At 43.9% G+C, this 21,644-nt stretch overlaps 1 protein-coding gene across 5 annotated transcripts; it reads right to left on the reverse strand.

Annotated features, from left to right (window-relative positions):
• Window positions 1-111: 111 nt before the first annotated feature.
• dido1 (death inducer-obliterator 1) lies at window positions 112-21,109 on the reverse strand. 5 transcript variants are annotated; one of them, XM_069713414.1, is made up of 17 exons: window positions 21,015-21,109; window positions 19,410-19,504; window positions 18,374-18,488; window positions 17,041-18,133; window positions 15,389-15,809; window positions 14,490-14,855; window positions 12,166-12,385; window positions 8,741-9,290; window positions 8,480-8,639; window positions 8,199-8,315; window positions 7,855-8,016; window positions 7,398-7,560; window positions 6,783-7,287; window positions 6,331-6,478; window positions 6,138-6,227; window positions 5,822-6,017; window positions 112-4,700 (listed from the first exon to the last, which is right to left on the reverse strand). In XM_069713414.1, the coding sequence occupies exons 3-17, from the start codon at window positions 18,453-18,455 to the stop codon at window positions 718-720; spliced, it is 8,256 nt and encodes a 2,751-aa protein (XP_069569515.1). In that variant the 5' UTR covers window positions 18,456-18,488; window positions 19,410-19,504; window positions 21,015-21,109; the 3' UTR covers window positions 112-717. The 5 variants fall into 5 exon arrangements, with proteins under 5 accessions (XP_069569515.1, XP_069569523.1, XP_069569488.1 ...); XM_069713422.1 differs by having other exon boundaries at window positions 7,903-8,016; window positions 14,490-14,858; XM_069713387.1 differs by having other exon boundaries at window positions 14,490-14,858.
• Window positions 21,110-21,644: the final 535 nt, after the last annotated feature.

Consider the following 21,644-nt stretch of genomic DNA (forward strand, 5'->3'; position numbering starts at 1 on the left):
GTACCAACTTGTACAGATGTGAAAGAAAATAAATTCCACACTGCTTTTGGACCAGGACTTCACTCACTCAAGTTTACACAGCAAAAAAAAACATGTGTAATAGAGCCAAACTACTTTCATCAAACAGGTTTTAATTCATTGAGCTGAAACAAAATCAGGACATGTCACACCATTTATGAGGTGTTTACTGTATACTGTATATTCACTGAAGCCTTTCTGTTCAAAGCTGCTGAACATATAAACCAACATTTGTGTCTCAACAGTGTAGCCTTAACCTTCACATTATCCGTCTCAGATATATGGCTTTTATCTTCTCTACTTATAAAAGTATGATTAAAAACATCAGTATTTACACAAATACATTCATATTTACATATTGAAAATGGTGTTAATCGGTTACATTATTGATTTCTTTAAAAAAAAAAAAACCGCTTTGACATGAGAAAGATACATGTGATAGGACTCACCATTCTTCTTAATACATTTTGTACACAAGCAACTTAGATGGCCTTTCGTTTTTTTTTTTTTGCTTTTCAAATGTAATAAAACAAACTTAGAAACTTTTAACTGACAAAGAGAATACAAACCTTTTCAAATATTTTTTTTCTGGTAGATCACAACTGGAAATAACGAAATACTGCTCATCTACATTTACAGGGATGTTTTCAAGTAGTGAAAGAGTCTCACCACCGTAAAGGGACGTCCATCAAACAGAGTCTAGGAAGCGTTTTTGTCATTTTCAGCAGTTTTATCATTCTCCTTGGGTGTATTGTGTTTACTGTCCTTTTTGTCCTCTTTCTTTTCCCTGCTTCTGCTCTTTTCCCGACGATCTTTATCTCTGTCCTTCTCCCTGTCTCTGTCCCTACCCCGGTCTTTCCCACGGTCTCGCTCTCTGCTTCTGGATCTGTCCCGTCTCCGGTCTCGCTCACGGTCTCGCTCTCTGTCCCGGTTTCTCACCCTGTCCCGGTCATGGTCCCTGCGGTCAGAATCTCTGGCTCTGTCTCTTTCCCGTTCCCTGTCTCGATCTCTCCTCTTGTCTGTGTCTTGATCCCTTTGTCTCTCTCCCTCTGTCTCCTTGGGCCTCTCACCCTCCCTCCCTCTGCTGCGGTCTCTTTCTCGGCTACGCTCCTGATCCCGGTCCTTTTCTCGGGTACGCTCCTGGTCCCGGTCCTTTTCTCGGGTACGCTCCTGATCCCGGTCCTTTTCTCGGGTACGCTCCTGGTCCCGGTCTTTTTCTCGGGTACGCTCCTGGTCCCGGTCTTTTTCTCGGGTACGCTCCTGATCCCGGTCTTTTTCTCGGGTACGCTCCTGATCCCGGTCCTTTTCTCGGGTACGCTCCTGATCCCGGTCCTTTTCTCGGGTACGCTCCTGATCCCTGTCTTTTTCTCGGGGACGCTCCTGATCCCGGTCTTTTTCTCTGGTACGCTCCTGATCCCTGTCTTTTTCTCTGGTACGCTCCTGATCCCGGTCTTTTTCTCGGGTACGCTCCTGATCCCGGTCCTTTTCTCGGGTACGCTCCTGGTCCCGGTCTCTTTCGCGGGTACGCTCCTGATCCCGGTCCTTTTCTCGGGTACGCTCCTGATCCCGGTCCTTTTCTCGGGTACGCTCCTGATCCCGGTCCCTTTCGCGGGTACGCTCCTGATCCCGGTCCCTTTCGCGGTTGCGGTCCTGATCCCGGTCCCTTTCGCGGTTGCGGTCCTGATCCCGGTCCCTTTCTCTGCCTCTGTCCCACTCCCGCTCTCGGCTCCACCGCTTTCCTAGGCCTCTGTCCCATGCGGGCCTGCCACCATGAGGGAGATCCCTCTCTCTTTCCCGCCGGCGGTCCTCAGAAAGGTCCCTCGGTCTCTCCTCAGAGGGTTGCATGGAAACAGGGCAAAGTTCTCGGTGTACTCCTTCGAAGCGACTGAAACGATCTCCGCTGCGCGGTTCTGCGTCCTCACGGGTGGTGCTGCTCCTCCTCCTCATTTCAGGAGAAAGACGGCGCCAGTGGTCATCCCTGTGCAGGTCTGGGCTGTGGGCTCCCAAGCGAACTGGAGGACCTAGAGGAGCCTCTGGTGGGGTTGGCAGCAGCGGTCCGCTGTGGCGAACAGGTCTGAGCTCATCTGAGTGTCTATCAAAGAGGTACCGCTCTGATCCTCCAAAAGGCTGAGACAGGTGGGGTCTACTTTCCTGAGGTGGAGGACCTCGGTGCTCATCAAAAGATCTTCGGTGGGGTGGTGAGGATGGTGGTCTGGAGCCACCAAACTGGTTATGTGGACTGAAGAGTTGTCCGCTCACGTCCCCACTTGAAGGTGGACCTCTTCTGTCCTCATATTGGTTAGCTGGAGGTCCTCTGTAGGCCGGACCAGATGGAGGGCCCTGATTATCTTTAAAAATATGGAGTGTGTTTGGAAGCTGGTCCACATTTAACTTAAAAGAGGTGTTGGCAGTGTCTTTGTTGTACTGCTCTGCAGGTCTTCGAAGTTGGTCCACCATCGGGGGTTGAGGCCCATGGTCACTATACTGAGATGGAAGAGGACCTCTGGGCCCCTGATAGAGGGCTGGAGGAGGGAGCCTGTTATCAAAGTGAGCAAGTGGTGGTGCTGCGAAAGGTGGAGGAGGACCTCGGTTTGCAGGGAAATTAAAAGGTGGTGGAGGACTGGTGAATCTTGGTGGAGGTAAGCTACTCTGCCCATCGAAAGTAGGAGGTATGGGAAGACCTAGAGGGGGGGCCTGCTGTCCAATGTGCTGAGGGGGAATGGAAGGATCAAAAATTTGAGGAGGAGGGCCTCTCTGGGTCATTGGAGGGAACGGTGGTGGTGGCCCTCTGAGCGGCATGATATTCTGAGGTGGTGGTCTGGGAGGTGGCTGCTGCTGCTGCTGCGGTTGCTGGGCGCTTGGCCACTGGTTCTGATAGGGAGGATATGAAGATGGAGGTGGAACATACTGCTGACTGCTGTCTTGCATGGGGGGAGGACCACGTACAGGGAGAGGAACGTGCATGGGTGGAGGGGGGCCCTGCATGGGAGGAGGGCCTGACATTGGAGGTAGACCCTGCATCGGTGGTAGCATAGAGACGGGTGGAGGCCTCATTAGCAGGTTCTGTCCCTGCATGGAATGGGGAGGGGGGAAGTTGGATTGTGGGGGAATGTCAGCTGGAGGTCTGTACTCACTATCGAAGCCTGACACTGACATGTGATGCGGCATGTGAGTGTCATCTATTGTTGTGCTCTGGGTAAGTACTGGTATTGTGGAGGCTAATGCGGATGTGTTTGCAGGTTCATTATAATAGCTAGTTGGTGTATCCTGGCTATTCTCCTCATACTCAGAGTCCTCGCTAGCTTTTAAAATACTGGCAGCATTTGGCCACATACTGTACTTGTCCATCTCTGCTTCAGCTTCCTCAGTTTTCAGCTCTTTCTCATCCATGTAGTTGACCTCCATATCAGGTTCCACCTCCTCTCCTAATAAAGGAATTGACACCTCTGCCTTGTCTGACTCCATGAAGAGTAGCGGCTCACTTTTCACCTCCTCTTGAGGCGGCGATGTCTCAGGGTCTTGTGAGGAGTCAGTGAGTCCAGTGGTTTCAGGCGGCTGTGGCTCTTGCTCCACAGGCTGCGAGGGAGGAACAGGATCCGGCTCCTCTTTCTCCTCAAGTTCCTCGGACAGCTTCCTGCCGCCGACGGCCTGGCGAGGATCCCTGCTCTGTCTGGGATCTCTTCTCTGGTTGATCAAGGGTGCGCCTGATGACGACTTCACTAGTTCTTCAACCTTTTTGCCAAGCTGTAGTATCTGGCTATTGGCCAAAAGTGACTTAGTAGGTTGAGATAAGAGTGCGTCTGGAAGAGTCAATGAGGCGCCAGGTGTCCCTGTGGATGACTCCTCCTGTTTCTGCGAGGTCTGATCCCCTATCTGTTTAAGGCTCTCCAGGATCTTTTGTGGACCAGTCATACTTTCAGGTGCAGCCTTAGCTTGACCCGGCACTGAGGTTTTCACCTCTTCAAATATAGAGTCATCCTCTGGGTCATACGCCACATCATCAGCGTCACTCCCTTCCACCTCGGGCTGCTTCGGGAGTTCAGGTTTGCTCACTACCTCAACAGACTTCTTGGGCACATTATAGCCCCTACTGGGGTCATACTCTTCCTCTGGGTCATACGGTCGGTCATCTTCATCGTCCTCCACCGGTGTCTCTTTAGAAATCTGTGCAAACTGCTGCACAATGGGGTCGAGCATTGTGGCGGTCGGGATAGAGAGTTCCCCACCTTGATCAGACGGAGAGTTGGAAGCTTCGGAGTCGTGCTTTTTCTTCCCAAAAAGACTCTTGAGAATGGTCTGAAGAGGAGTGGCACCTCCTGCAGAGGGAGCACCAGAGCCGGATGACGATGGGGAGTCTTGGCCAGAGGCTGTGGATGGAGTTTTGACAGAGGATAAGAAGGAAAGAACGGAGGAAGTGGTCACAGTGCTGCTGGAGGTCTCAGAGGAGCTAGTCAGAGGTGACCCTGGGGGAGTTGTGCTGAAGGGGATTTCAAGATTCTGTCGTGTGTTTCTCTCTGATCTGACTGAGGGAGGAGGGGGTTTTGGGAGGCCAGTTTCATCTGCATCTTTGGTTTGAATCTTGGACCGTTTGTCTTCGGTTTCTAACGGAGCGCCGGCGCGCTTTTTGTCCTTCTGGCAGATCAGCAGCCCCAGGAGAAGGTTGGGACGAGCTGGTTCAAGCCCTGTGAAACAAACAAAACAGGAAAGTTGGAAAACACTCAGTGGCGTAGTTTTACAAAATAGACTGCCATTCTTTCAATAAATCTGATCAAATCAGAAGTTTAATTGGGTACAAGTATTCACAAGGACAAAATGAAAGAAAAGCAGGTGAAATGAGAGCTTAACATTTTTGATGGTTTAGATGGAAAGAACTTTAAACCAAAGTTCTCTCAAAAGTATTCAGTTTCCTTCCTTGCAGCTGTTAAACCTGTTGACAATTGTTAGCAGTTTGTGCTAGTGATTAAAGTCATTTCTGGATGCCAGGTATAACCAAGATAGGTATAAAACTGTGACATAGATATGTATTCCATAATTTGGTAAATACATTAAACTATAGAAATTTGGTTTCTGTTAACAGAAGTATGGCACATTCAAGATGAGTTTTGTATTTTTCTGAAGTCACTCTTTTAATACAAAGAAAACCTGATCTAATAATCTCTCTGAGGCCCAATATGCAAAAGTAGGTCTACTGATATTTGAGCCTTTTTACTTTCCACTGCTGCATTTCGTCCTGTGGTCCTGTCAAACTGTTTGTAAAGTTTATTTTAAGTGCTGATTCTTCATTTATGAGGACACATTAAAGACAATTTGGGGTTTATTCCAGTGATGCAATACGTTACTGAATTAAGAGCAGGTTAACACAAAGTGTCTGACGACTTACCTGTAATGTAAAGAAATGTGTTGATTATATGTACATGTATTTAATAATGTTTATATTAAGCCAAGTCTTAAGAAACAACAGGCTGAGACTGGCCTGAAATGGCATCAACCTGCGATGCAAATTTCCTTTATTAGAAATGTGTGATACAAAGTCAGATACACAGAAGAGATCACAGTTGCTGTTACATGCAGATGTGTTTTCCAGGGAGTCTCAACAAGGAGTGTGAGCGCCCTCTACAGTACAAACTGAAAAATTAAACAAGCTCTCATTTCAACCTGAGCAAAAATGTCACACTTCAACATACTCACCATATGTAGAGACAAAAAAACAACAACACAATTTAACAGGGGAAACACCCAAGATATGTGAAATAGCACTGCAGTAATCACAAAGATGTATTTGTGTACTCCTCTAAACGCTTACCTGGCCCATCAAACGGTAATAGTTTGGAGGGTAACGGGTCCTTTGAGCCCAGTGGGATGAGATAGAGGTCTTTGATCCGACGGTTGTTGTTAGCCACCACACCAAATCGTTTTCTGCTGCTAAAGTAAGAGAAAAGAGAGACATATGCCACCTCCTCTTCCTCTGTGGCTGGATGGAAACGGATCAGACACAGCTCCTGTGAGGGTAAAACAAAAGAAAAACGGAGAAAAAAAACAAAACAGCATATAAGCAACGCAAGGCTATTTTTTTTAAAAATATCCACCTTTCCTAGAAGTTCATCTTTGCGCTAACAAACCTTAGAGAGCGAAGTTTTCAGCTTCCCGACATAGTCCCACACTGTGCTTGGAGATATCCGGCCTCCGACATGAATGGTGTCTGGCAAATCCTGCACAACATTGACACACTTATATACGATGCTTTTAGTTTATATGTATGGAAAAAGGTGTTACATTCAAAAACGACCAGCTTTAATATCAATATCAAATTACCTCTTTCAGGTATTCAAAGGATCCTGAGACCAGGTAAGCCTTGGTCACAAACTTAGCAACTGACTGCATGTTGATGAATCCTTTCCAAATCTTCTCTTGACTGTGGAGAAAGATTGCAGTTTCCCCCTCGGGAGGAGGCTCGGATGTACTGTAAAACCAAAACCATCTTCCTTTTAGACAGGTTTTCTAGCAATTCGTTTTCATGACATGTCAGTTTAAATTGCGTACACGGTTTGACAAATGCGCAGCTGTCCTTCAAGAACAGAGCAGCACCCCTGTGCCGTCTGACTATACTTCAGCATTACCACCGCTGTTACAAATCATGTTACTCTTGTGTAATATTATCAGACAACATACTAAATATTTTAGTAATACATCAATGCTAATACATTAGGAATTTTGTAACACCCTTGTTATTTGGTAATTTAAGTAAACTGGATGAGATTGAGCACCTTGTTTTCGACGGCTTGGGCGCAGCCACTGAGGGCGGCGGAGCTGGAGGCATCGGCAGTGGTGCTTTAGGTCCAACCTCAACGGGAGCAGAAAGAGGAGATGGGAGCAGTTCTGACGTGTTACTGGTGGGTTTTTCGAGAACAGCGTGGGTAACAGTCACCCCGGTGTTGTGCCTGGCCATGCGAGGGTCTCTGCGGGTGATGCTGACAGAGGACACAGTGGGGGTGACGGGTACAGTGGTCTGGGCTGGAGGTGCCATCATGTTAAGATCCTCCTGATGCGAGTCTGGAACAGCTGGCTCCACGTTGGACTGGTAGGACGGAGGGGCCGGGTGTTGGTAGGTTAAAGGATCTTGGTGCTGGTAGGCTGTGGACACCGGTGGTTGGCCGCCAGGAGAGACGTCCCCTGACCTGGACGAAAATGACTCTTGCCGGGGTAGCTTAGTTTCAGGCTTTTTGGCAAGTTTGGCTTTTTTTGCTGCAGGCTCATCTTCTGTCTTCTGACCTGAAGGGCAAGATTTAAAACACATGAATACAATAATCTGAGGTATAACATTCATGCTTAATCCATTAGGAGAGTATTACCCTGACACTTAATGTCAGTCTCTTATTTACCTGTGCATATTTTACAGTTAAGGTCAAAGAGATGAGTCCTGTGTTCAGAAGTGGTGTCTTTGAGCATGTTACTAAAAATGTCCGGCATGCTGCTGCCATTGTTCCCATCAACGGCAGAGGACTGAGCTGAAGCTGAAGGAGTGGAGCCCGACTCATCTTGGTCCTGATGACACACAAAAGATCTCAGTCAACTGGAACCGATGGCAATCACTCATGTAACGACCACAATTTTTGATTACTCTCATGTAGATAGATCACTGCATTTAGTGCAATGCAGATAAAGCGTAGGAAAAGAAAAAGTCTCAGTGAAGAACAGGACTGTTGGCGTGCCAACTAACTTGTAATACTTTATCTAATGTATCTGCTTGGCTAGTTTTGACAGTTTGTGCAAAAAGAGCATCATGCAAAGTGAAAAGAAAGTGTGAAAGGAATAGCAGAGCAGCTTGCCAACACTTACTATAGCAGAAGCCAAGCGAGAAGATGTAGTGTTGGCAGACATACGTACATCTGCATCAGATGTCGGTGGCGCGTCATCCATATCCATACTATGGGAGCTAAAGTCATGCCTGTTGCCCAGTCTGGAGTGCCCTGAATGGGATCTTGCACTGGGAGACTGAGCCTGCGGATACAATTGTATCAATAGTATAATAAAATAGTAGCAAATAGTTTAATTAAATTGAACAAAATATACTTCTTTTTAAAAAAATTATTATTATTATTATTATTACAGTTAAGGCCAACAGGGACCTCTATGAGCCTCAAGATGACCTGTACACAATGTTTTGTTAAAAGAACAATTACCTCAGGAGCATCAGGTTTCCTCCACTCAGATATCTCTTTGGAAAGCATCTCTTCAGCACTTAGTCTCACCAGTCTGAATGGAGTAACCTCTCCACCCACCACCCTGTAAAACAAACCCTGAGACAAACACACCGCACATCTCAACATGAGGGAAATCATGTAAAAAAAAAAAAATCACAGAACTACAGCTTTCCAGGCTGCAGGCATTCAATTTACATTCACAGCTCTTCTCAAGAAAAAATGACTGAAAATCAAGTGCAAACATGTTTATGTTGACTCACTTTGTTCTTCGGATCTTTCAGGTTGAACATGAGGGATCTGTATTTGTTCTTGTACTTGCTATCAGTGCTAAGGCAGAGGTTAAACATCTCCTTCTCAATGGCCACTGAAAGCCTTGCCACCTCTGACTCTGGCATTTTCAGATCGTCACTGTCACTCACCCTGGCGACAACAAACACAACAAAAATATCAACATCTGATAAATCACTTTAAAGCATTTTAGAAACAAAACTATCCCGAACTGGGCATTGTGAGACACTCACCTCTTAAAGAGGATGTCCGTCAGTGAGCGACGGATGTTCTTTCTCATCTGGTTGTTGTGTGGCGGCGGAAAGGGAGGAGTAGTTGCTGGAACAGCTGGATGTGGAGGTCTGGAAGACGAAGAGTGGCTGGTAGGAGCTGAAGGAACCGAAGATGATGGGACTCTGGAGGATGAGGAGGACTGACTGCGGGAACTGGAGTCTTTTTGTTGAGGCTGCTTCTTGGGAATGGTGAAGTTCGACTTAGTGACCCTCAGCGCCCCCGTGACATGGATGGGACCCGGAGGGAAGGGAGACGGAGCTTTGACGGGCGGTTTCTTGGACTTTGCCGCAGTTTTAGTCAGGGTTGTCGCAGGCTTCTTGGATGACTTTGAGCTGGCAACTTGAGGAGAAAGCTTCTTGCCCTTTGAGGAAACCTTGGCTGCTTTAGTCGACGGAGACTTCTTTTTTCCTTTGCTTGGTGTTGACGAGGCTGAGGAGGATTTCTCAGGAGTTGGGGCTGGTTCCTTTTCCTTCTGTTCCTTCTCACTTTGCTTCTCTTCTTTTGGAATGGCTGCAAAACCAAGAACAACATCCAATATTTTAAAATATTGCATTATTTTCATCATCAGTAGACCCAATAACCATTGTGGCAGTATTTTTGCTCAATTGCAAAAATAGTTACAATCCTCAAAAGAACCACAAATGAGCAATTCCAAAGCTGTGTAAAATGGCCATTAATCCAAGACAACAATCAAATTCACTGCTGATAAAACTCAAATCACAAAATTTCAAACAGAACTTTTTTTTTTTTTTAAACACGTCATAAGACACAATCAATCATTTGTGTGCACATTCTAAAAAACTTTTGAAATAAACACCAAATTGACAGTGGAGCAGATAAATAGTCCCTCTTTATTTGTAGCAGTGACAGCAGATACATGGTGCTGTTCAAGCAGGCCCTTCTGAAAATGTTAATGCAAAGGAGCTAATAAATATCTGCACATAATCTAGACTGACACTCAATATCCATATAGGAGATAAAGAACCGATTAAAGTAGAAGCAAGTTGTTGTAAACTTGCGCTCCTCCAAGCAGCAGTTACTAAAAAGGACTAAAGCAAACAGACAAGCAGTCTCAACCAGTTATCCACTGACTATAATAATGTACCATGTGTCACTGCTTACAGAGGCCTACATGGAAAATGACACCGCTTTCACAGAATTAGCCAGAATTAAGTGAATAATAAATAATTTAACGGAAGATAATCGACTAATCCTAAAACTGGAAATATAAAAATGTATAAATGTCACGGTCAGCTACAAACACTATCAACAGTTGATAAAAGGGTGAACTCTGACCCCTAAAGTCAACTAGGCGTAAATTTCACCCCTGGCTCTTTCACTTAAAAAGGTTACGCAGGAACACATAAAAAATGCATCAGGTCAAAGCCTTCAACAGTCACATAGAAATACAAAAGGAGACATACGTCTACCAATTTCAACCACAACTAATATGGCAATACCCTCCCTATTTGTCAAATCTCTCCTCACACCATCACCTGCAGATGCTAGAGCTTTTTCATCTTAAAGCTGCATTAGCGTGAACATTAAGCCCACAGGACACACTTTACACCCACTAAATGTATTAACAAAATAAATATGTGCAGATCAACAGTATTGAGACCCAAAGCCACCAAACTACCATTCAGTACAGATCAATAAGTTGTCACACAAGTCAAAATATCACTCTGCAAAATGAGGACTATGAACGAGGAAATCAATGAGCTAGAATTTGCCTTTGGTGATGAAACCACCATCAGTGGCCACACTGATCTCAACTGACAGGATGTTTTAAATAACATTAGCACTTGCTATGCTATCAGATAATAAAATTCCTTCAGTGAGCTGTTTATAAAAGAGCTGAAAGAAAATCAAAATGTCCACAACTAAGTGTTCCCCTTAATATGTATCGGATCTCTGGTGCCAAATGTGTGGGGGGGGGGAAGAAAAAAAAATCGAAAGATTCTTCTTCCGCTTCTCGTCTGTGTGCTCATCCCAGGTCTTCAGTTTTCATCTTCTACTGTGACCTTCCTGAACTTCACTGCATCTTTCCAGGTGGTCTGGTCTTCATCGTAGAGGTTTTCTTATCCAGCTGTTCACCCTCTGAGAGGCTCTCCAGCATCACGTCTTCATAGTGTGTGTAGATCAAACAGTTGTACATGCTTGTCTGAATCAACTGGTTAGGATATCCTACAGCAAGCCAACACTGCTCACATAATCATTCGAGGCATCCAAAAATCAGTTTATCACCTTTTATTTTAAAGCCAGTTTTCCCACGAGCAGTGATGCATCATATTCAATATGAATCAAAAACTTTGAAAAAGTAAACCCCAGCCTGTTACCCACAAATTTATGGGCAGGGAAAAAACAAGGCTGTGTTTAACAGCTGATATAACCAGCTAAGTATGACCCATTTTCATAGGTTCATATTAACATGGGGGACTACTAAAACACCTACCTGCTGGAGAAAGGTTAGGGAAGGACCTTTTGGGGACCAACAGCTGAGGTGAAGAACCCAGGAAGTGGAGAAGCTTGTACAGGCAATTCTCGCTCCATACGCACAAGCATTCATACATACACACACACATATATATATACACACATATATACACACACACACACACAAAGCCCATCCATTCATCATGTCCATACACGACCTGGCATGGAGCTCTGAATTGAAGATTATTGCCCTCCTTTGTGTCTACCACACTCCTTCATAGGTTTTATAAACAGCGCTGCAATTTAACCATGAGGTATTCAAAAGGGGTACTCCAGCAGAAACAAATGGACCGACAAGAGTTGTATCAAAAAAAAAATGAGGATTAAAATCGATGCAGCGGAGGCATCCACACTCCAGAAACGGTCCCATTCCAGAAACGCTGCCTTTCCTGTAATAAATCAGCTTCATTTGTTAGACCCCTATACATGTTGACATCTTACAAACTGCGGACTCCAATTTAAAGGGCAGGCTTTCTTTGATGAATTTTAAGTCTCCAATTTTCAGCCGAGGTAACCTGGATGGCATCATCAGGGTTGGCCTGTCAGGCTTTGGAAAGCTCCTCCAGAGCCACAGAAGTTAATGTAAATGTGTGCAATCTGAGCAGTGCCACTACTCATAATTCAATAACTTACTTACCAACAGCCAGGAAGGACACTTACCTGTTTCACGGCTGCCAACATTTCATTGAGTAACAAAATCTTTACATTATGTCAATCACAAACCCTTGTAAATCATGAAGAAGTCTACTGCACAGATGAGTTCATCATGTTCCTTCCCAAATGGATGGATCATTTCTAAATGAGGTTAACATGACAGGAACCACATTTATAATGAAAAAACAACAATGTGGTTTCAACAACAGCCCAAGACCTTCAAAGAGATACATACACTTTTTGCTTAACACTGTTGGTGATATGGGTGTAGTCTTTTCTGGTGTTACTGCAATGTAATTATGGTCACTGGACCAGGACGCAGTGGCCGGCGGGGGTGGGTGTTCCTCAGCATGCTCATCTTCATCGTCCTCATCCGGATCAGGACTGTGGTCTTCCTCGCTGTCCGACTCCTCCTGCGTCGTCTTCGGCCCTTTCTTTCCACCAGCACCACTTCTCTGGGTGGACGAGAGGAAACACATTGAAGCATTTTGGCATCTCGGGGAGTTTTGTTCGATTAACAATGCATGAAAATACAGAAGTGCTTCAAGAACAAAGTCCTAGTAAGAGCTACTACCAAATATGAGGAACATCAGCCCGTGGTAATCAAAATCAATACCTCTTACAGTCTTTGGTCTGCTCTCCCTTTTGTAGCATTGTACACAATGTACAGTTAATAATTCAAAGAGATCCATGGCATTTCTGCATATTCCTACTCCAGGATCAGATGGCTTTTCTATTACTCTGCACAAAGTATCTACGCTTCTATAACCCTGGACATATTTCTATGAAAAATGTACGCTTTGTAACAAACTATTCTTAGCATGTACATTTCACGGTTGTGAACTTGTGAGCCAATAACGTAATTTCTGGCGCCGCCTTTAAGGGTCTGCGTTACAAAGCAAGTTCAACACTGTCAGGCTTTCATCAAGTCGTACTGATGAAGATTGTTTCACTGAACATGATGAACGATCACAATGCTTTCAGTGCAAGTTATGTCACTTTTGTTTACTCGCTCCCTCAGCCGTCCAGGATTTAATATCACAAATCCCATCTGAGTTCTCAAAGTAATGAGACAACAGGATTATTATTATTTGGTGTTTTTTTTTTTTTAAAAAGAGGCCAAGTTTACAAGAAACAACCAATCACTTCTAAGTGCAACATGTTATCATGACTGATACTTGTATTGTTGCAGTGGTAAAACTGTGTTTATATATATATACAGCTAATAAATAACAGAACAAAAGTACAAATTTACACTATACAAAAGATAAAAAGCAAGAATACTGTCCATTTATTTTACAGCCCAAACTATAAATGTTTAAACTTAAGGGGTTCTGCACTCTGAAGTGCAACTACTAGTGTGAATAACACTAGATTTGTGTGACTGTGTAAAAACCTTTAAAATGCATACCAACACTGTAACCAAAATGTTTTATAGATAAAGGTTAAAGAGTCAATCATTTACACATTACTTTTATTACTAGCCATCATTCCTATAGCATTGCATCTGTAGTGTTTTCTGCATAGAAGTAACCACATAAACACTCAGGGTGAAAAACATTAGTGGCCTTATTGTAGCCTATAAACCTCAGAAATTCCAAGTGTCTAAATAAATGCTCGACAGTTGAACACTTTACAGTTGAATCTGCATGCAGCTGATTTGTCCGTGTCACGACCCAGAAGGAATGGCTCAACAGGATCTATACTTTCCCCCAACTCGGAGTCGGAAGGTCAGCTAGCCGTGGAATCCTTCTGCCACCACAACTCCCTGACGTCGGATATAGGGCGTCTGCGTTGCCCATCTTCTGCAAATTTCCAAAACCAAGAAGCCAATACACCCACATCCCAACACTCATTGGCCAGCGGTAAGGAGGTTTGTACCAAGTTAAATTGGAACAGACGAGTCCCAGTTTGGTATTGCACAATCAACTGGTGTCAATGACAAACCGATTCAAGTTGCTTATTCAGACAGGCACTTAAAAATCAACATCTCTGAAATCAGAACAAAGCAGCTGACCGTTACCATTTCAGAAATTTCACTTCCAAAGAGTTTAGAGTAACAACAAAGCCTTCTAAATATTTTAAATCAGGACAATATTTGCCTTCTCATAAATTTGAAATGCAGAGGGTGTAGTCAAAGCAAAGAAACTCAACTCTGCCAAGAAAAATAATATATTCGGATTTAGGCTTTTTTTTTTTTTTTTTTTTTCAACACCAAATATTACTATAAAAATAGTTGGGTAAGTGGATTTCAGAGACAGGATAGTAAAGTACTAGTCTTCAATACTCATATCAAAACCTGAATATTCATTGTGACTGAAGCCAGCAAGAAAACAAATCATTCAGCAAACAACAAAAAGCACCGTAATAATTTATCAAACGTGGTCTCAACATGAGATCAAATGTCTAATATCTATGACTGATGTGCATCTAAGAAAATGCTTTCCTTTGCTATTAGTGACATCATGTGGGCTACCCTGAACAACTTATGAGATGAAAGGCATTTCCGTTACCACTTTAGGACAAGCAAACAACATCGTTTCAGGCAGACCTCGTTACCTTTGGTGTGGACTTGTTTTTCTGAGTCTTGGCCTTGTCCTTCTGCTTAGGCTCTTTGACATCAGTGATGGACTTCATGGCGGCGGCAGCGTGTTTCAGGATGCAGTCATTTCCACAGTAGACAGAGTCTGGCTGGGCGTTGTTCTCACAGCCGGGCCCGATACATTTGGGAAAAGAAGAATCCTCCTCAGCCTTCTGCCTGGCCTTGTCGTCTGGCCCTTCCACTGTTGTTTTCACCTCCACGTTTGATGCGACCTTCTGATCTGTGTCTGGTTGGGCTTTCTGCTCTGCTGTGGACGCTGCCTTCTTTTCCACAGTTGGTGTGGCCTTCTGGTCTGCCTTTGGTTCAGCTGTCTGCTGTACTGCCTGCTTCAAGTCAGTACAAAATCATATTAACAGCTAACAATGGTTAAGGACATTCTGCTTACAATGCTAACAATGTCAAAATGCTGAACTGCATTCAGAATTTATATTTCATTTTATTGATAGCAAAGGTGATAGGTAAACATTTTTTGTAAAATGATTTTAAGTTTTCAGTTTCAGGTTGTGGTGGGCTGCCTTTTTGCCTTTGAACGCATTTGTTTGTTCACAAAGATTGAAATGTCAGAATGTCAAGAATAGAGCAGATGTGGAGCCACCGGCATCTACTCGTAGTAGTGCATTAGTTAAGAAAGGGTTCACCAGCTATGCAGACTCAAAACACCAGAACAGTTGGGATAATGGCGTGATAGCGTAAAATAGGGAATTCAATCATTTACCATGGCATCATAGTATTTATCGGGACAGCACTTGACATGCATTATATAGTACTTCATGACAGACGTATATGTGCACGCCATCAAATAATGAATCAATGTCTGGAAACTGTTGGGAAGTTTATATCTGTTGCAAGGACCTACCGGCTGAAAGATCTTGATCTTCTTTTTCCCAGTTGGATTTGTAGCCTTCTCTATCCTGCCTTTGATGCCCATGTCCTCTGTTCCTTTCTCTTCAGTTCCTGTAGATGTGGAGGACTGAGGCGCTCCCAGAGCCTGAACGGCCGACAGACTGGAGTCCAGTCCACTGGTGTTAGCTTTCTCAGCAGTTGTAGAAAAGGTCACGGCAGAAGTAGTATTGATCAAAAAAACTCTGGGCTTCCCGATCTCGGTACTCGAAGAGAGGATAGATTTAGCAGGCCTGACCACCTGGTTTTTCTTGGCGGTGCAGTTGGGGCAGATGTAGTCTTCCCCGTTTCTCTCCATCAGGCGCCCACGGGCCTCAGTGATGCCCACACAGTCCCCGTGGAACCACTCCTCACAGCGGTCGCAGCAGATCATGAACCTAGTGAGCAGACGAGAAGGCAGATCATCAATGAGCAAATTCTAACATGTTTACGCTGTCATTCAGCTCCAGGCACCAGCTTTCGTCATTCTTAATGGCACTAAACACACAGCTTTATTATCTATCATCAAAAAAAATGCCTTGTCATTGAGTAGCAAATTTTGATACGAGGTTAAGCCCAAAATTGTACATTTGAAGATTGGATAAGATGAGAATTAAAACATTTTTGCTCCAAATTTATATCACAATTTCCTCTCGCTTATATTTAATGCAAATGTTTATTACACTCATTTATGAGAAAATAAAACATATGGTGGTGGCTGATAAAGGACTGGCACATCCACTTTGGATTTTAGGCTTCCAGGGAACAATCTGGTTTTAGCTAAAATGCTACAGACTAATGAATCTAACACAGAATATAAAATCAACTTCACGCTTACGTTACCTACAAAACTTTTTTTTTTTTTGCCAGTGTCCTCTCACTGGGTATATTTAATTTACTTTGGCTATTTCTGCTGCTTTGCATCACGTGGTGTAACACCAGCTTGTCATTTGTTGGAAAAGAAAGTAGAAATGCCTATTTTGATGCAGCTTATGTCCCTAATGAAAACATGGCAAAGCTGTTGCCATTTAGAAATGACATTGTATTATGTTGTGAAATCAGATAGCAATAGATCATGCAGCCCCAATATGGTTTTGTGTCAGTGAGCCAATACAGCGTTCATCATAAATAGGTTATTTTTTTAGCAGTCCACGTAACTAGATAAAACCACTTGGCTTCAACCTGGGTGAATTTCTTAATTTTCTAAATAGCTTTTGGCCACATAATTATCTGGGTTATACGTGTTGCAGTAACTGGAGGCTTCTGTGAGCCGCCGCCTAGCTAGAGTCTAACAATTATATGCATTTGAAGCGTTTAGGGAACATCTGTAAATTGTCGTCTGCATCTGAGATGTTTAGAGGACATCTGTAAATAGTAGATACAGAAAACGACCTGCGTTACACTCTTCCCCTCTACATGGCCTGAAAACTAAATATTTGTACCATAATGTTCAATGGAATTTTCTTTTTCTTAAAACAGATTTCATACAATTGGTATTGGAAAAAGTATTTTTAAGGAATCAGGACTGACGTCACAGGTACCAGTTGGGGTTTTGAAATTCTTTTTAAAAGATGCCAAGCTCTGCTGACTGTGACGATAACACAAAGTGCACATCAAAATGAAACATACCTTTTGTTGTGTTTCTGACGACAGATGCAGTAAAGTGCATTGGGGTCATAGCCTCCATCGTCAGACTCACTTGACGATGAAGATGAGGATGTGGAGGAGTCATTGTCATCATCATCATCGTCGTCTTCGTCGTCATAATCATCATCATCCTCCTCTTGCGTCTGAAATGTGCACGTCTTCGCGGCACTTTGGGTAGCTTTTGGATTAATTTCCTTCTTGACAGGAGTGGTGCTCTTGTCTGCAGGAGCAGGAGCAGGAGCAGGTGTAGTGTTCTTATTAGCCGTCTTGGTTTTATTGACATAAGTTCGAAGTAGTCCACGTTTTAACGTCATTGCTGCAGGCTTGTCTGCGTCGTACTCGTCGGTCTCCTTCTCATTTTCGACTGTGTCACTTTTATCTCCATTTTCGTTCTTCTCCTCAGTCTTTTCAGAGTCCAGCTCTGGCTGAATCTGTGCTGCATTAATGCTCCCTGCATCTTCACAACGGGGATTACTCTTTTCGTCTTTTTTCTCCACGCTATTATCCTCTAACTGATCCTTGTTGACAGCATCCCCACTGCCCTCCTCATTCTCAGAGCTTCCCTCATCTTTGACCGCCCCTCCACCACTTCCTCTGGTCTGTCTGCCACCTTGAGTTTTCTTTTGTGTCTGCTTCCTTGCACTACTTCTTGTCCTCCTCTCTGGTGACTCTACTTTGTCTTCTGCAGCCTTGCAGTCAGCATTACCATCAAAGCTGGCCTCTGAGGCAGTCTCTGCATCGGTTGGGGTTTGAGAAGGAGGATCTCCACTTTCCAGACTAGGAGGGGCGCTCTTCCTTGCTCCTCTTTTCGCAGTCAAGAGGAATTCCTCCAGTTTGTCAGTACGCTTAGGCTGCCTGCCACTGCGACGCACAGGGCAGCGGCTTTCAGGGCTGTCGGTCGATGCCTCCACTGGCATCTCTCTCTTTGCGACGGTGGACCGACGGAAACCCCAGGTCTTCTTTAACTCACTGCTGGCCTTTGAAGATTTACCTTGCTTCTCTAGCAACTCTTTGGCCACATTCTCACTCTCGGTTTGAAACTGGTCCTTCTGCTCGCTCTCCCCTTCTCTAAAGTCTGTGAACAAACAATCAGAGCATGTGATCACCTGAGTGAAACAACAGCATTGCCACAAAACTACCGAGTGTTTTCTGATCAGGCATACATACGAGTAAAATCTCATTTTAAAATAATTGCTTAACCTACAATTTTACCTGTATTTAAAAAAATTACATAAAGTGATCACATAACCTGACACATCAATTGTGCCCAGTATTAATGCAGTATTATGAAGGGAAAAGAGCTCATTCAAGGTACCTTGAGAGCAGCTATCCATACGATCCTGGCTCTGCTCTGGCTCAGGAGCTAGAGAGAGCCCAGGGCTCATATTCCCCTCCATAGACGATGGAGTCACTACTTTCAAACTGAACGTCTACAGTTGAGAGAAAAGCACAAGAGACCGACTATGAGTCAATGTTTCAGGTTATCATATGAACATTACTGAGGGGTGCCAAGAAGCACTATTCCATGTCTTTACCAAATTCAGAGACACTTGATTCTATTTTATTCACTCCAAAACAATAATCTAAATATAACAGAGTTTATTTGCACCAGGTAATTTTTTAATCATTTGAATCTTTTCTGATGCCAGATCAATAAAACGTGCCCAGATATTGAGCCTCCTGACACAAATAACGAATATGTACGCGTGTCAAGAAACAAGAAGTTACCATAAGCTTGAAGGTAAATAGATGTCGAGTCCTGCAATGCCCCACTTCATATTTTTCATCCTGATCAAAAAATTGCAAGGCCTTCGCTCACTTTAAAAAGTCTAAAGGTAGAACTTCACAAATTTATATAATTTATTAAATTTCTGAATACATTTTTTTAACAGCACAATCCCTAAGGAAGGATCTTTATCCTGAATATGTGTGGTTGGTTACACAACACTTATTAATTCTAGCATTGTTTACAATGTGAAAGCATGATGATAAATTAAGAGTGTTTCCTGTTCCACTAAAAAGGAGTAGCTTTGGTGTATAGTCGCATAACGTTCATACCCTCGATTGTCTCGTGTTGCTATTTCAACTGGGATACCAGTGAAAATGTTTCACCATGGTAGAACAGGATAATATACGTTAATGTTTTTGTTAAATCTACGAGTCAAAGATTAGGATGAAAACCACAGTAACACATTTCAATAATAACATCCATTTACAAGTCCAAAACCAAATTTATGAGAATAAAGAATTATGAGAATTAAGGAAAATGCACTTCACTTTACATTATGAAGAGCCAACCATGCTATGCTTTAATATAAGAGCACATAATGAAAAAAAGCCCGTATCTGTACCTGCAGTTCAGGAGTGATGGGTAACAAAGTTCCTCTTCAAACAAAACAAAGGCTCCACATCAGTAATCATCAGTCTTGGTACAAGATTAAAGGATCTGCCAGAAAGAGGAAAACACAAGTTATGATCACAGTACTCCGTGTTTTACAGAAGGACTAAGCTACAACACAACACTGTGGACTCGAGCAGATGATACAAAATAAATGCTCATCCTCTGGACTTAACTGGAATATTTATCACTTCCTCCACTAGTTAACTGAAGTTTGAACTTTAAACAAAAACATTATTTGCATTGCAGTGTTGTTTTTGAGCACCTCCGGATGCGTGGAAGAACTACACATGAAAACAAAGGCGGAACAAGTGCTCACTGTGCAAAACACACGAGGAAACTCGTTCCTATTGTTGACATTCACAGTAAGTTAGAAACCACAGGGAGCAAGTTAAACACGACTTACAGTCGAATGCATCCTCGTACAATTATGTCGGGAGTGAATTCATAATATTTGCATCTTCTTTTAAATTGAAGCACGAGGACGCCTTGCACACGGCAACGTGGGGGAAGGGGGGGGAGGACACTGCGAGGGATTGACATGACTCCTCCAATGGTGCCTGTTGTCACGAAACCGTGCCACGTGAACGGGGGGGGGGGGGGGGGCACCGGTTGTCAAGAAAGGTGGGAGGGGCCGGTTACCGAGATCAAATTTAACGTTACACGGTTTAAATTACACGGCGTGTATAATCACACGTTCAATCAACTTTCTGACGGTGTGTGACGTCACGTGTCTCCGGTAACGTTCAGATGCTCGACACCGAGAGAGAGAGAGAGAGAGAGAGCTGCACACGGCCTTGTTGCGCATGATTTAATCTGAATACCCAAACACACTCGCACAGCAGACAATTACCACATGCATTTTGTCCAAAAAAATGTACTGTAAATATATATATAAATATTATATCGTCACACAAACCGCACTATCCTGTAAAAACAAGACGTGTAATGGTAGATTAGATTCCGCCTCCTGACACCAGTAATGGCCGCAGCTCAAATCCGCCAAACCCCCGTTTGATCGTGTAAAAAGCCGCGTTGGATTAAAAAAAAAAAAAAAAAAAAAAAAAAAAAAGCCGGGAACACGCAGCAAGCATTTCGCGAAGCGTTAAGCGCGCCTTCACACGAGCTGGCTTGTCGTTTAGTCGTTTAACAACGAAGAACCGGAGTTTCAAAACGTGCGTTTTGTAGGCAGCGAGCCGAGCTAACAGCATTAGCCACAACGAGCGTGGGTAAGCTAACGGCACACTCAACCCCCCCGAGGCCGAAAAATAAAACACACCGCTACCAGAAACAAAAACCGCGGAAACCATTTATTCGGTAGCAAAAGCACACTTTAACCAGCGTGAGCGGTCGGACTCCTTTTTAATTGCGTAATTGTGCACAACCCACAAAAAAAAAAAAAAAAAATTAAGCTAACGTCACGCGCATCGTGTCCAACCTTGCCTCAAACACCTGCCCGGACACATCCGGCTACAAACCCTCCGACACGGACGCATACCACACAAAAAAAAAGTCAACACTACGCAACTAACACGTTAAATGGTTGCATTCTACCCACCTACACGCAAGAAATACCGACGATGTGCCCCTCGGTCTTTCTTCGGTCAGTCCTCCATTTTCCATTCCCGTTGGAGCTAACTGACTGCGGCAGATGGCTGACGGGTTAAGAACACGCGTCGTGTCTGCAGCGCCCCTGGTGGCCGGGAGTGGAGCCGACACGGAGAACACGGCCGGGCTCGTTTGATTTGCGGGCCTCGGCTTTGGCGCTTAAAGATCGAGCCGTGTTTAAACGAAGAGCAGTTATTCACGGCTCCAGAATCGATTCAACGAAACAAATCAGCCCGAGCTCTTGTCTTCAGTGACTCAGTCTCTGCCCTGCACACTCTAATGTCAGGTGAGGATTTGATTCATGAAATATTGACAGTATACACAAGGATTGGGAGACAAGGCGCAGAAATCCTATTGTTTTGGGATCACGGCACATCCCATACATCATGGGTAATGAAAGAGTTGATAGACTGGCGAAACGAGCTATTAAAAAGACAGCAGACTCAAACATTACCCTCTCGAAGGCAGAAGTAAAATCCATTGTAAAGGGAAAAATTATTAGTGACAGCAGTAATGGGAGCGCGAGACCAGAGGAAGGCATTTATATGCAATACAAAAGAGAGTTGGTCCTGGGAAAAGT

Source organism: Brachyistius frenatus, unplaced genomic scaffold, assembly GCF_029030835.1.
Source record: "Brachyistius frenatus isolate BFR_SWC_R1_liver_20210118 unplaced genomic scaffold, ASM2903083v1 Contig_4, whole genome shotgun sequence".
Lineage (NCBI taxonomy): Eukaryota > Metazoa > Chordata > Actinopteri > Embiotocidae > Brachyistius > Brachyistius frenatus.